Genomic DNA, 15892 nt, shown 5'->3' on the forward strand with positions numbered 1-15892 from the left:
CAAATTCTACTATTTTTTAAAAAATGTATTTTTTTGTCCAGAAAGGTGTGAAAGTCATTTTAGTTCAAGTTCCAAACACTGTAAAAGTAATGTATATGCTATATAATACGATATGTAATATAACTTTACTACAATAAATAATGTATTTACATAACAGATGAAGGAAAATGAGTGAAATGTCTATAATATTATGTCTCAGTCTTTTGCAGATTATTTTTCACAGAAGTTGCAGATTGATAACATTTTGTACAATGTTCAATATCTGAATGTTTTAAATATGTTTTCTATGTTTTTACAGAAAATAGTTTTCTAGCCAGGGTGGAAAAATGTCAGAAGCAACATTTTAAATGAAGTCAGCTCCTCACCGTTTATCTTGCTGCCATCATACTTTACAGTTATCCAGTGGGCCGGATTAGACCCCTTGGCAGGCCGGTTCTGGCCTGGAGGCCGTATGTTTGACACCCCTGCAATAAAACTCAGGTATAGTATCCACACTGCTATTGAACATTTTCATCGATACCAAGCAAATGCAATGCAAAGCTCAACAGTTGTATTGATATCACTGATCCCACCACTCAAAAGTGTAAAGCATATGTAAATGATGATGTACTTATGCATAAATAAACAAATCATATAGAGTACAATCCACTGTTGTGTATCTAAAATGTTAATGAAGTGGTAAGCTGTGTTGTTACATCAAAGTTTGGCAGAGAGCTCTTTCTGCTTATATTATCTATGCAAACAGTGAATGATTTGAGCAAGCATGGCAGCACAAGCTGTTACTTTGTGATACAGTCATACTGTTAACGTGGCCTGATTGCAGCTATGAATCTTTCTAAAATATTCATAAGATCCATTTCACAAATGACCAAGCCAAGCATGTGCCTGTATCTGAATAACGAAGAGAGAAAGCGAGGCGAGGAGGATCTATAAGAGGAGCCCGCAACCGGAGGAAGGAGTACAAAATGACAAAGATTTATTCTCAGGCATGATCAAATATTTATGCTGAGGCATTCAAGTAAAGTTACTTTTTGTGTTCTGATTTAATGAATGATTTGAGCGGTGGCAGTGCTGGGAGGCACAGATGTTGGGTTTGCTGAAGCCTACGCTAATGCCCATTCAGGGGTCTGTGTGGTCATGTGTCAGACTGCAGCAGGATCAAAGCAGAGTAATGCCATTGTGGGGATCACAGCATATAGGAGTAGGATGGTAAGTACTTCCACAGCCCCAGAGGTCTGCACTGGACCATGCTGAGGAAGATGAAGCGAGAAAGGAGAGGAATAATGACTATATTCATATTTTTGCTTTGTTTTTAAATCCTGAGAAAGCTTTTTAATGACTGAAGGAGGAGGTGTTCCTGTATAAGTTGGCCTTTCTTGTCCAGTATTTCTTGTTCTTTTTATCACGTGCCAGTACGTTGCCAATCACTCCATTACAGACGAGCTGCTTTACAATAGGCCTGCATACGGTGGGATTGATCCAGAATGACAAAGCCACAGTGAAGAGAAATGGATCCCGGCAGTGCAGTGACTCTCCCATTCTCCCTCTGGCATCCTCTGAAACATTAATGACCCCAAGCTGAATCTGATCTGGCCTTCTTTACTCACTGTTTTATCTCTACTCTGAAACCCTCTGCCCACTAACAATATTCACCCAACCTCATCTGAGATAAATATATAACAAGTGTTGATTGGTTGAGTCAAAAAAATTGCTACACTTTTCAGGATAAATTTAAATCAAATTGAAATGAGAGCGGGCTCAAATTGAGAAATAAGACAATTAATTCAGTGTATAGGAAAAACGTATAGATCATAACTATGAAAAGATTCCAAATAAAGTTGTTAAGTCTGCAAATTCAAATTCAGATAACCCGAAAGGAGGCCGTGAGTGAAGAGGAAGTGCCAGGAGACGTCTTTGGCAGGTGGAATAGAAATTGTAACACTCAAGTGAACACTTAAACGAATAAAGGGAGTTTCGGGAAAAAAAGAAAAAAAAAGGCTAAAAGCCTCCATCACTTCCAACAAGACATTGGTACCCCAAACACAGTGTGTCAGCATCTTTAAACACCGGAGAGAAGGGGAGATGACAAAATCGTTTTGACAGCCAGTTCACATGTAACATCTCCGATTCGTTCACCTTGGGGAGTTGCCGGGCAGTTTTACCCCGCTGCCGAGGGGAAAGCAAGCCCTGTGTGCCGTAGCAGAGTGGGCAGGGCCGAGCTTGTGCCGCTCCACGCTCCGCTTATTGATCAGAGTCAGACAGGGTGTCAGTCTCCACAGCCCTGAGATACAGCAGGAAAGCAGCGGTTATCTGTGTCTATTAAGGCGTCCGCTCTGTGTGTATTGATTGGGAACAACTCAACACTAGGAATTGCCATTGAAATGCCGATTTACAAAAGGTTGAGCAAGTGGCGGTGAAGTGCGCGCGGTCCAGGCAGTATGGATTTGTTGATGCAGTTGGCCCAGCGGTGCTTAATGGTAGACAGACGCTGCAGCTCAGGAGAGGCGTCCGGCCTGCTCCTTTGTCTCGCCTTGAGAGCTTTCACCTCACAGTACACTGGTACATAAAGCAGCATTACGCCATGTTGAAAGATGTGAAAAAGACTGGACTACATTACCAACCCAACTGCCTATGCCAGAGCACACACAAAATGTTCTCCAAACACACTCAGACCACACCCGCGCAGCCCCTCCCTGCAATTGTTTGCCACGGGGGCAAAGCTTTTACAAAAAGGGGCCGAGGTCAAGGGTTTCCCTTGTGAGACCAGCGTCTCCATTAGCTCTCAGTTCACTGGGGTATCCTTCTCTCCCTGAAGATATTCTACTTCTAAACTCCTGCTTCCAAACACTAGCATCATCAGGGAGAGGGTGAAAAAGGAACACATAGCTAATGTCAAATCATCTCCACATAACTTGGATACACACTTTGACTTGGATCAGTTCATCCAAACATTTTTCTACTTAGTGATAATCAAACCATGAAGATACAGTAGTTTCAGTTTTATTTGCTGATGTTCTCAGATATCTGTTGCCATCCAGATACAATAATTCATTTAAGTCACATTTAAAAAACTGACAATCAAATTGAAAATATGAAACTCATTTCATTTAGCTTGAAAAGGTAAAGCAGCAATCACAAAAGCAAATCTGGACTGTATAAAAAATATCTTAAAATCAAATTCATGTGCGGGGCTCAGAAAGCAGCAGTGTAGCTGCAGCGGGACCCCCGGGAGGGGCCCTAAACATGGCAGTTTTTCTTGACAAGCACAGCGGGGCCTAGGGAGGTTTTGGGGCAGACAGGAGAGCTAGCAGCAGTCTGCCGAGGCCTCCGGGGAAAGCTGACTGGATAAATAGTTCACTTAGAACCTCTTGCTCTCTAAGAGGTCACCAAGGAAATATGGGATGGAGAGGGAAAATGGAGAGGCAGCTTTAACCGCCTCTCATAGGATTGCTGCCTGTTTGTGTATTAGACTGCTCCATAAATACTTCACTATCTGCTGCACTGCTGAAATGAGATACAGTCAATCATGTTTCCTTCCTGCTCTTCTTATTTAGTTTTCTGCGTTCCTGTTCTCTCAATCAGAGAATAAACTTGTTGAACTTTTCTCAATCAGGAAATATCAACATGTCATAAACCTTGATCTACATCCTCAAATAGACATAATGCATCTTCAAATATAATTAGATTTTTTTAAATTTAAAAATGAATAAAACTCACACTATGATCTGAAACTGACAGTTTATAGAAGGCCATCTTCTGCCCATGTCACACAACTGTGTTGTTGTAGTCCAGCAAATTAAATATAAATGGCAATGTGATATCAGTGACCTGAGATATGCCTCTGAACACTGCCGACCGCTCCACACATGCCTAGACTGTCGTACAGAATCATCACCTGGCCTGAAGATTGATCAGGATATGCATCCATGGAAATGGATACTACAGTTGAAGAAATATACCCTTCAGAATAAATTCATCTTATAGCCTGCAGGTGTGAAGTGCAGCTGCAGATTGTGTCAGATATGATGCAGAAACATTTTTCTCAGGAACAATGACGTAGCACTTTATTAGTCACTGTTTGCCATTTAATTGTAAAACCAATGCAAAAATATAAGACAAGCCAATATATATATATATATAAAAACAGAGTACACCCCTGTGCATCTTATAAGTATTGTAATAATTATAGGGTTATGTGTATGATATTTGATGTTATTAGTAATTAAAACTAAAACTAGACTAAATTAAAAATAGGCCTCAAACAACAGCATTTCAGAGGGAAATACTGTATTTTATTTACTCCACGTACATGCATCTTATTTTAAAGTTGAACTTAATGGCAACTTTGCATATGAAAATGAAAAACATATCAGCTAAAATTCTATGCATTGTTATTGATAAACTACAAAAAAATGAAATTAAGTAACATAACTTTTACATTTTTTTTGACAATTCAAGTACATTTAGTTTTTTACTTTCGTACAATTTTCATTGCAGGACATATTTATTGTAACATTGTAGTGAGTAATGCTGGCTGAATCCACAGATTGATCCTAGTCATGCAAACGGCCCCCCCCCAGACAAACAGTGCCCCCCTGAGTTAGAAAGTGATCACTGCTTTTGCTGATTCATCTGGATAGGAAAATAAAAATCATCAAAGCCCACCTTTACAGTGGAGAATTTCATTTCCAATGAGCTCATTTTCACTCTGATGCTTTTCAGTGTTTGTACTCACACAGCAGGAGTTCCATTTCAATGAAAATCATTTATTTTTATGGCCAACGCTCATTTAGATGAGTCAAAGCTCAATGTATTTGTAGTTTAATTATTAAAACACACATTAAAAAAAAAAATTAATTGCTTCAGCTCAGCAACTGCAGATATAAAAAGCAATGCATCACTTTTCTTTATTTATCCTATATATCATATCGAGCTATATCATAAAACATGCTGATCCTGATCCTAGATATTATTTTGTATTTCCTGCACTTAATGAGCTGTGTCAACACAAAAACTTCATCAGCCAGTAATTAAGAATGACTAAATCAGGTACAAACAGGGAGCGAGCGCTGGTTTCAGTGCTGTATTTGCTTTGTGGCTTTTGTCTGAGGCTTTCATCACACGGCAATACCGAGAGCAAACCTGAGCAGCAGATGTTGGCTAAATCCGGCCGTTCAAACACGCTTCTCTCCCTATTCATCTCAAATCAGGACTAGAGCTGCTCCTTCACTGGGGCAGGAAGTCAGTGATTGTATGTCTATTATATTCCACGTGCACGCGAACGCTGGGAGGGAGAAAGATGAGCTGAGCCTTTGAAGCCTTTGTGTTGACACAGAGGAGCAATATGTTGCCATTAAGCAATCGTGGAGAGTCATTCCTAATCCGTGTGCCTCTCTGCTGCTCAACAGGCTCTTCCATTTAATCATAAAAACAAGTGTGCAGCATACAGCAAGTGTCCCAGGTGGATTCATTTGTCTAATAAACTGTCAAAGCTGCTCGTGTTATAGAGAATCTTCATCCGTCATAAAATCTATTTCAAAGGCCCATACTAGTCTGTTCACCAGTCCATTTCTTTCTTTTTGTTCCCTCATTGTTTTTATTCCTTTTATTTATAATGTCCTCAGTCTACACTTTATTATTAGCTTATCAATCAACCTGTATGAAAGGTGCTACATAGATAAAGTTTGATTGATTGATACAAATCATCACATTATTGTTGATCTTTTCCCAAAGCATGCCGTTGCAATTTACACTACCTTTGATTTCTGCAGAGTAAATATAGATCATCAAGGTTAACATTGCATCTTCTTTCAATGTTTTTGTTTAACATTTATGTTATGAATGTGATGGGCAACTTTAGCATGTAATAACAGCAGACATGATGTTGACTGTGATGGATTACCTAACGCAAGCAACACATCGCAGTGCTTTGGAAAGAAGAGGATATCTTAAATTAACTCAAAGCTAAATAATTTTTAAAAACCCCCGTTAATTTAACGAACGCTGAGGGTGCTGGTGCAATACGAAAAACACGTATGAGTCACAGATAGCACTCCTCTGGCATATCCCCACCTACAGTACAGGAAATGAGGCAAATATTTTTGCCAGTGGATTCCCTGGTGTGATATACTGAATGCGTAATTTGGAGCCCTTCCAAAGAAATGTCGACCTCTCGCCCTCTGCAGTGTTTGTTTCATAAAACTGGAGAGTGTTACTGGACTGGCTCCTTCCAGACACTTCCAACATTTTCTATGCTCTGGTTTAATCCTATTACATGTGAAGCACAAAGAGAGATAAGAGGTTTATGTTGGGGACTGAGTCTCTCTCTCCTTCGAGGCACCAGGAGAGCTACATGTTTGGTTCTGACACACTATTTTCAGCTGCCACATTTGCTATTGTTCACTGAAAATAAAGACATATTGATAATAGGATTGTCTAGTGAGGACTGACGATGAATGAGGATCAGGTGAATGACATAATCAAGAGATGGGTAAGTCAACAATATTCTGGATCACTGCAATACAATTTAGCTGAGGTAATCATGCTTATGATGGCCTATGAGGATCATGTGGGAGCTGAATAGTTGAAGTACGATGTATTTAAAATGTTACTCTTATAAACTTATTACTTTCATGCTGGTGGTTCAGAATGCATTGCATTCGTCACCCTAACACTTCTGTAATCTATCCTCATAATACACAAACAAAGGGGGGGAGCATCAAACTGGGAGAGGTAGAGTCCTTGTTCTTCATGCTATGGTTGCCTGTATTTGTGCATTTTGAGCATTTTGCATTTTCTCCTTTTCCATATTCCCTTCCTTTTTCCTGAGTATTATCATTAATAACAGTTTTCACTGTTTCCTGTGGATTCCTGGAAATATCAAGACTTAAATAAACAATACAAAAAAAGCAAACCAAAGCCAAAAAATATACCCCCCGGGTATTTTAGCTTATCATCAAATTTCTCTTTGACACTTTATGTTTTGACCATTACATTTTAGATATTTCAGAATAAGATACATTTGGAGATGCTACATTTTGATGTGATATGGTAAGGAGCAGAAATGTCAACACCAAATTGTTTTTCTTCTTCCAGTTTCATGCAGCCAACACACATTTTAAATACTGTGTATCAGACAAAGAGAAGAATCCATTGTGTAATTTGACAATCCTCCATGCTGTATTTTAGAGAGCTACTCCAGAACAAGATTTAAAGCCAGAAGACTACCAACAGTTCAAGGATCTGGGATCTGCCTGCCTCACCCAGGGAGATGGCCAACAACTCCTGAAGTTTATTCAAGATCGGAAAAACCAGGTATGTTCCTCCTCCATCACTGACCGATGTTAAAACACTGACTAGATGCAATCACACCTTACATATGTAGAGTCGCAGTAGATTGACAGTGTTAAATTGTCACACAGGACTAAAAGCACATAACTTCCTGAGCGACAACAGCCACGTATCTACTGAAGCGAACAGCAGCAGCCACTTCCCTGCACTACCCAACTATGCTAAACATCAACATGCAGCCGCTACTCTGTGCTCGCTAGCCTCTTGACCCAGAGGTGTGGGGAGGAAAACGAGCAGATATTCAGTCAGATTTCTCGCTCCACTGATAACCTTCTTCAGTACGGCGCTACTCTAAGTGCCCTTGGTTGTCCCATCTCTCCACGCGACGCACAAGTGCTGTTGTTGTGCAGCGTACTTTAAGAAGCATGTGTCATCTCTTACTCCTTCCTCTCTCTCTCAAGTGAGAACAATCTCAAGGGGTTCAGATGATGATCAAATGAGAAATCTTTGGCTTTCAACATGCATGTACAGAAAGATGTTGGTGCATGGTGTAGAGTGACACATTCTTACAACAATTCTATAAATTATCTTGGGATCTTTTGACATTCTTTTCAGCGTTTTAATGCTGGAGACATTTGGTATCAGAAGAATGTCTTTCAAATGAATATATCTCCCATATTCCTATAACAAGAGCTGCCTCTCAGTTAAAGCAACAAATACATCTTGTGTGTGAGTCAAATTCATTATAGCCTTTGATATCTTGCATCTTGGACAAGCCGAAACCTGCCCTAAAAAACGGTACTCAACTTTGTTAACACCTTTGAGTTCAGATGCAAAAAAACTGTGAAACTGCACTTCTGTTGATGTAGCAACACATGCAAAATGGAAAGGAAAGGTTTGCTGAATGTACCGCAGCAGGGTTGGTTACTGACCCTTCGTGAATTTAACCACTGTGTCTTCTCTCACATTTGCAGAACGTTGTCAAGTCAATGGGTTGTGTTCTCTTGGCACCTTTGCTAAATGAGATAGTTAAAAAAGATAAGAGTGTCGATCACTGTGAAGTTGCCATCACACATTTGACCAAGGTGGGTGCAAACAATTCATCTACATATTGAGACATGTTTCCTGTGCATTAAGTCTAACGTATGCTCTGTTGTCTAGACTTGCAGGCCGGATGAACTCCTGCATTGCTTGCTTGGCCAAATTGAAGACATGAATCCGGCTGCCATTTCTGAGACCATCATAGCCATCATTCCACATCTTCTAACAGGTATCAGAGCTGTCATGATAACTACTGTTGTGAGGCGATATCTTGTCTCTGATATAATAGATATAATAGCATAATAATGCAAGAGGGGTGGGGGGGTGTGATTGGAGAGTGGGCGCTACACTTCTGTAAAAACCAACCGGTCCAAACCAAATAGATGTTCAGTTTATTCAGATTCACACAACTTTATTTATCCCAGAAGGGCAATTTAGTTCTATAGCCTACCAAGTATACATAAATAAATAAAAAACTCAATCTAGCCACAGCATTCAAGCATCCACCTGCCAGTGACACCACATCAACATATGGGTAAAAAAGAAAAACAGTGGAAAAGAAAAAAAATTGCAGTCCGCACATGTTTAATCACAAGTTTGAAAGAGGTGGCCTACATTTCAATGATTACTGTTGGCATTCAGCAGCCTTATAGCAGGAGGAATGAAGGAAGTAGAATAACGGTAAGAGGCACATGATAGCATCAGCATGAAGGCATCAAAGAGAATTCACAAGATGAAACATGGTCAGCTTGACTAGTAATTAGAACACATTTGCGTTTTGAATCACACATTTCTTCCATAGGAAGTACACGTCTTTAAATAAAGGACTGATAAAAGTCATATGCATCATAGCTTTTGGTTTAACTCAGATTTTCCTTAAATGATTATATCACTTTGATTATATATTATATTATATATAATCATTATATATCATTTTCACACTTTAAGATCAGGGAAGTTCAAGGAACTCGTATGTGCCACAAAATAAAGCATAACATCTTCACGTTTGAGAGGCTGATAGGAGAAAATGACTTTAAGAATAAAGAGTACAGCTATTGTTTGATAATAAAATATAAAAATGGTAGCAGATTCATTTTCTGTTGCTCGACTAATTATTGCAACTCTAGATATGACAAATTTAGTTTAAGTTTAGTTTATTTATTTCAAACCTGTTTAAGTAACAAGATGAAACATATAGTTTAAAAAAGGGGTAGGATTAGAATAGTTCTTATTTCATCTAACATTCTTTTCGAACAATGAATGGTTATTATTTTGTTTTTTTAATGAAGTATAAAATTAAGGGCTGTAGCAATTCTTATAATCAATTTTGCAAATGCTATAAATCTTATTCCCTTAGCAAAAAGTAATGAGCCTTTCCTGTATTTACTATAATTAGCTTAATTATGGCAAACAAATATATATGCATTAGTCTCACTACTACTCATGAATGTTTTAGTGGTGATAAAGCAGTTGTTTAAAAACTGGTATTTGGCTCCCCCTGCTGTATACAGTGACTAACACCAACACTGTCATGAAACCAGTTTTGCAGCGGTTGGATGAGAGAAAAGCGGCCTCTGTGGGTCTGGCTCTATCAGCCCTGCAGAAGCAGCTGTCTCTGCTGCCTGTGCCTTACACCCGGCAGCAGGAGGAAGCTGATGAGTACGGTCTGTGTCGCTGCTGTACCGCCTTAGCCCAGCTTACAAAACCCTTCATAGAGGAGGTGAAGAGGAAAGACGGGAACTGTGCCGCTGAGGATGAGGAGCTAAAGACTGAGCTTCTCAAATTGTAAGTTAATGTTTGGTTGGGTTGATAGAAGAGTGATGATGAATACACATGGGTTATATATGTGCTTATTTAAGGGTCAACAAGGTCACTGATCTAATTTGTAATGGCTTACTGGGAAAGTTAATGATCATGTCTCACACTTGTGGTTTTCCTACATTTCAAAATGTCTATTGGTTTTAGTCCATGTGTCATTTCTGTTGATTATGATGTAAATTTAACACTTTTGTATTAGTTTATAATATTAAATTTGGAGGTGAAGCATTTGAGGTGATGGCTGTAAAAGGTTTAGTTCTGATCTCTTTTTCTGTGCAGCTGCATGAGGAGCTTGAGACAACCTCTGCTTGAGGCTGAACTCAGGCGAGACAGAAAATCTTCGCTGTGGCTCTTTGCGACAGAGATAATGGTAAGTGCTTGATCCTCTCTTCTTCTTTTCCCCATCAAAAGGAAGAAGTCATACAGTGGAGGGTTTTTCCAGTGTGATATATATATTTTAACAATCTACTATCCAATCTATCAGTTCACACTGCCTGCAATCCAAGAGTCTCTGTCAGAGCTCCTGTTCTTCACCTCACTGAAAAGAAAAACCCTGATGGACAACAATCAGTACAGGGAGTCACAAGCATGTCTGGCCTATCTGCTGTTTGTCCAGCTCATCGCCATCGACAGATTCCCGGCAGTATTCAGGTGAAATGAGAAGCCAGGACCTGACACACACAGACCATCCTCATCCTCATCTCAACTGTACTGTAACAAACTATTTACATTGTACTATTTTCCTGCTGTTCCAGCCCTGTGTTTGTCCTTCAGTGCAACATGGAATACATCAACCAGCTGCTCAGTAGGTATGCTGCCAACACAACATGAAGTGCAGGTGATTCTAGTTTTAAAATGAGTTTTTTTATGTATTATTTGTCATATGTTATTTCTTTGACAGCAAAAGGGAATCACACTTACTCAAAGGACTGGTAAGAGCTTATCAATATTACTTTGACTTCACAGAGGTGAGATTGGACTGAAAATAGAGAACTAAAGTTGTTTCTTGGGCTCAGGCACTGTATAGAAAAAGCTTGGAGAGTGTGCAGGACAACGGCCTTCCAGTGAGCCTACTGGAACTGAAGAGCTTCTACAGTGTACCACAGGTAAGACTAGCACCACATCAGCTATTAAAAGCTGGATACAGAATTTTACTGTCATATATCCCACAATGACTACAGTTTATCTGCAGGGATCCAGGTATCAGTACAACTTATCACTCAGCAAATTATGACCAAATACAAGTCATCTATATACTGCAGGTCAATAGTCATGTTGATCAAATAATACACTTTCACCACGTATGATTATTTTGGACCAATCAGTAACATTCATGGTGTGCTGCAAATTCACAGAACCTGCGGCTTCTTCTTACCGACTGCCCAATGAAACATTTGGTGAGTATATAACTAACTGTGATGATAAAGGAGAATATTTTCTGTAGCAGTGAACATATGAAACACATGAATTTGCTAAGGTTTCTTTGTGTGATCTCTGCTTCCTCAGAGAGAATCGGGACTACAGGTTTTCCAACTCTTCATCGATAAATTAGATGCTGAAGCAAAGCACAAGTTCTTCAGGTGAGAGTCTCATTGAAGACAAGAGAAAAAAACACACCATGAGGTTATAAGTGTTAATAGTAGGAAAAAAATGCCTTTTAAAAGTTAAGCTTACATACATATGATTTACTTTACAGATAGATGACTTTAAAAAATATTCCACTGTCAGATATTTAGTATCCTCTATACTGAAGTTTCTAGATTTACTTCATATTATATTTTAAGTACATTTTGCCAACTTTAAACTGAACTGCATCTATTGTTTACACCTAATCATATATTAATATGATCATACATATCACCATATATTTTTTAATTTTTTATTAATAAATGAATGCCTCAGTGTTAATAATCTTTCATATGTTTATATAAGTCCATTAGACAGAGATGTATCTATATTCTATTTCCAGCTGCTGCATCCTTTACTGATCATCTTGCATTTATTATAAATGAAGTCACATTTTCATTTGCAGGTGCATGTTAAAAACCAGCAACCACTCAGGAGTAGAAGGTTTTATCATAAAGAACATCAGGAAACAAGTAGAGTTTTCCATGAAGGTGAGCGTGGGCTTACATGAGTCAAATGGCTGTTTTTGCACAAGTTTTTGTCTTTTTATTGTTCTTCAGTCTTCTGTTATTCTGTTGTGTTTAACCTGTGATCTGACTCCTCTAGCCTGGTAATGCCAATGGTTGGTTCCTGGGAGTGGAGTTCCTCTCATTGCTGGGGCTGGGGTTATGTTTGCCACAGGGTGCTGAGACTAATCTGCTTCACACCATGGACAGGTGAGTGAATGAACAAGGGTTGTACTTAGAGAGGGGCCTACTCATTTGTCACTTCTAAGTCTAGACTAGACACATCTATTAACTACAAATGAATATTTTACTGTTTTCCAAAGCAGGCCAAAAATGTTTGCCAGACTGAAGGCAGAGCAGTCTGGAGGAGTCAAAGTCTGTTTACTGACAGTCTGACCGTCTGAGACACAAAGTCTGGACAGTCGCCAGAAAGTCCTACACATAGCTGCTTATTTATATACAGTATACACAACGATACAGCAGGCTATAGACATGTATCTGCAGTATGTTGTAGCTTACATAAAATAAATGGAAAACTGTATCTACAACTATAATGAATGCTGCATTTCATGAAATATGGAGCTAAATTAATGTAGATTAAGATGTAAAATGTTACATAATGACATAATCAGACACACTGAATGTCTAGCTTCTTTTAAAACTTTGTTCTTTGTGAAAGCTTTTGGAAATGTTTGAGTTGTTCTATTTATTATTTTTAAACCCATTAACAGATCTTATTCTTTTAACTGTTTTTACTTGTGCATTTTATTACTTTTATTATTATTTGAGACATAATGTACTATTACTGCTGTGCCTCTGTCTTTACCTCTGTGCTTCTCGTTGCCTTATTTGCTTTTATTTCCTTATGTAAAACAATTTATAACATTGTTAAAAAAGTGCTATACAGATAAAGTTGATTATTACTAGTATAATCAGATTCAGATCTAAGTTACAGACTCTGTGGCTACTATTGAAACCTTTTGAAATGTGGCTTTCCCGCAGAGATTGAAAGACTAAGTTCTGTAGATGTGAGAACATCTATCTGTCTAAACCATTATGCAATCCTCTGTCTCTCTTTATCCAGGGTAATGGAGTGTCTGAATCTTCTACGCTACCTCGTTATCAGAGACAAAGAACTGAGGAGAAATGTAAGTTAAGTCTAATTCAGCACTTTCACTGCTCTTCTGCCAGCCAGCCTGGTTAATACAGAAAGAAAGCTGATGATCCTCTCCTCCTACCTGCAGGCAGATGTGTGGGAAGAGCTGTGCAGGATCAAAGACAAATATCTCAAAATGCTGCGTGTGTGTATCAGCATGTCGAGAGCATATTACTTAACTGAGCTCAAGGCGCTGAAAGAGGATCAAAAGCTAAAAGCAAAAGGTAGGCATTAGCTGCTAATCTGTGTAACAAAATCACATCATATAACCTTGCACATGGCAGTAAAACATTAACATTCTGTTTTTATGCTGTTTCCTGTTACTACTGTCTTCATTTAGAGGCCCGTGCGTCTGCTAGATCCACAAAATTGCTCAAAAGCATAACAGTGAAACATGAGAGGGTATCTGATCTGTCTCCAGAGGTCCAGCACCAGGTACAGAAACCTTCATTCTGGTCACATCTCACAGGTGCTTTGATTTTGACTTCAGTACTATTCAGCTCATCACATGTGTCTCATGTCTCAGGTGTTGCAGAGTGCTTTGGTGACATTCGACCTGATGGAGAGTCTTATTGTCCGCATAGAAGAGATCACAGGAGAATAGTTCAAGATCCCAAATGAGGCTGAATGTTCACTTCTAACCATTGAGTTACTGTCTAAACATGTCTGTTTTATTTTATTTGACCTATTTGACCAATCAAAACATTAAAATCATAAACAAACGTGTATTATTCTCTGCCAAAACTCTTAAACTCATAACTGAACAAACTGTGCTGACAGTGTACGTTCAGACACGTCTTTTACCTGTAACTTTTGTATAGTCAATGTTGGAACACGTATGCTGAGGTTTACAGCATGTCCCTGAGCATCTCCCACACAGGACTGCTTTCAACGATGTGAGCCCGAGCCATAGACATCCGCTCCCGGATATTGTCCACGTGGGGCTTACTGGTGGCCTACAGACACACAAGTCTTTACTTACATTAAAGTATCACAAGAGTACAACAGAAGAGTCTTATTCATTATACAGAATTAGCATTTGTTTGCTGTTATCTTTACCTTGGCGATGGTCAATATTCCTTTGACAATCTCAGCATTGTTTCGCACAGGCAGGATCCTGAGACTGCTATCGAAAAATCTGAAAGAGACAAAATCAGACTCAGTAATTATACATGTATGACTGAACCAATAACATATGTTAGAAACAGTGAGGCAAATTTTAAAAACAACCTCAAATTACCAATAATCTTAATGTTAATTAACTGACCTGAACAACAATTTAATTCCACTTTTATGTGTTGTGATGTTCATTTTTCTACTTCCTCTTGTGTTGTGTCGAACACGTTTTATTGAGACTTGTGATATGTAATGTCTTCCTATGTATGTTATGTTTTTGTTATGTGTGGACCCCCTACCTTAGTACTGATGGGCTAACGGAAAGCGAATGAGGATACAAAAAAAATAATAATAATAGGAATTACAATTCCTATGAATCCTAGTCACGATAGAGCAAAACAAGGAGTAAAACCTTCCAAGATGACAACTTGAGAAAGTGACTGAAGTCATTTAAAAATACCCATGTATTACCTGTGCTGAATCAGAGACAAGGTTTCCAATTCCTTTTTCCCATTGAAGGGGGCATATAGGAGTAGAAAACTGTTCCTGTGGACTTCCACAAAGTTCTTAATCTGCTCAATAAGTCCAGACTCCTCACTACTCTCTGGAAGATCATGAGGGTCAACGAACATAAATGCAGTGCCTAAGCAAAGAAATGATAAAAGGCATAATTTAATACTATACATTTCAACACTACAGCTTAATATTTGTAGTATGTTTTCAATTTTTGGAGCTCCACTTCGTTCTAATGTAATATTGTGTAACAGTAAGTGTATTGGGAAAGTAATTGTCAAACAGCTCTATGGGGACAGTGTTATTATTAGTTTACCTGACTGAGGGAAGATAAGGGTTCCACACTGCACACTGTGTGAAAACCTAATGCGGTGTTGCTGAGCGCTTAGCATCCTGCTTAATTCATGCTTCTGTCAAAACCAAAAAATACACATAATTATATTAACTTATCTCACTAATTAAGTTAAAGGCAGATAAGCGTAAATGAGTAACGTAAGGGTAGAATACAGTAACGTTATTGTAGAGTTTGTTAAGGTGGTAATACGTTAGCAATATGACGCTAGCTAGCAAACCTAACATCGTCATGTTATAAAAATGAACAAATATCTGTGAAAAAATAGTCAAAATGTGACTGCTCAACATTTGAAGCCAACCTGGAGAGAAGTGCTGACTATAATGGTTGTTTTCCATCGAAGAGTCGTTTCTTTGACAGTTGACATTTCAGCTACTGTAGAAACACGTCAGTGCTATAGCTGGCCTAAAGCTTTTTGGATACAGGTGTGTTAATTAGTCAAGTTCATTTACAGCAGCTGTTGTTTTACGTATT

At 38.7% G+C, this 15892-nt stretch overlaps 2 protein-coding genes across 2 annotated transcripts; one reads left to right on the top strand and one right to left on the bottom strand.

Moving 5' to 3' along the window:
- The first annotated feature begins 6451 nt into the window (after positions 1-6451).
- LOC128361772 (glomulin-like) lies at positions 6452-14041 on the top strand. Its single transcript, XM_053322327.1, has 18 exons — positions 6452-6490; positions 7189-7314; positions 8265-8375; positions 8452-8560; positions 9873-10116; positions 10429-10519; positions 10634-10800; positions 10905-10958; positions 11051-11081; positions 11166-11255; positions 11505-11546; positions 11656-11729; positions 12182-12266; positions 12382-12491; positions 13366-13429; positions 13526-13661; positions 13778-13872; positions 13964-14041. Exons 1-18 carry the CDS (start codon positions 6452-6454, stop codon positions 14039-14041), a joined length of 1746 nt encoding a protein of 581 aa, XP_053178302.1.
- A 244-nt stretch (positions 14042-14285) lies between these two features.
- LOC128362052 (protein SPO16 homolog) lies at positions 14286-15785 on the bottom strand. The gene is made up of 5 exons (XM_053322690.1): positions 15720-15785; positions 15383-15476; positions 15025-15196; positions 14497-14575; positions 14286-14393 (listed from the first exon to the last, which is right to left on the bottom strand). Exons 1-5 carry the CDS (start codon positions 15783-15785, stop codon positions 14286-14288), a joined length of 519 nt encoding a protein of 172 aa, XP_053178665.1.
- Positions 15786-15892: the final 107 nt, after the last annotated feature.

The sequence above is a fragment of the Scomber japonicus genome, chromosome 7, assembly GCF_027409825.1.
Source record: "Scomber japonicus isolate fScoJap1 chromosome 7, fScoJap1.pri, whole genome shotgun sequence".
Lineage (NCBI taxonomy): Eukaryota > Metazoa > Chordata > Actinopteri > Scombriformes > Scombridae > Scomber > Scomber japonicus.

Coding starts and splice junctions, on each gene's coding strand:
- LOC128361772 (XM_053322327.1), top strand. CDS start 6,452: ATGAATGAGGATCAGGTGAATGACATAATCAAGAGATGG. Junction 8,376..8,451: donor CCATCACACATTTGACCAAG/GTGGGTGCAAAC, acceptor TCTGTTGTCTAG/ACTTGCAGGCCGGATGAACT. Junction 11,730..12,181: donor GCAAAGCACAAGTTCTTCAG/GTGAGAGTCTCA, acceptor TTTCATTTGCAG/GTGCATGTTAAAAACCAGCA.
- LOC128362052 (XM_053322690.1), bottom strand. CDS start 15,785: ATGTCAACTGTCAAAGAAACGACTCTTCGATGGAAAACAACCATTATA. Junction 14,576..15,024: donor TTGTCTCTGATTCAGCACAG/GTAATACATGGG, acceptor TGTCTCTTTCAG/ATTTTTCGATAGCAGTCTCA. Junction 14,394..14,496: donor GAATATTGACCATCGCCAAG/GTAAAGATAACA, acceptor GTGTGTCTGTAG/GCCACCAGTAAGCCCCACGT.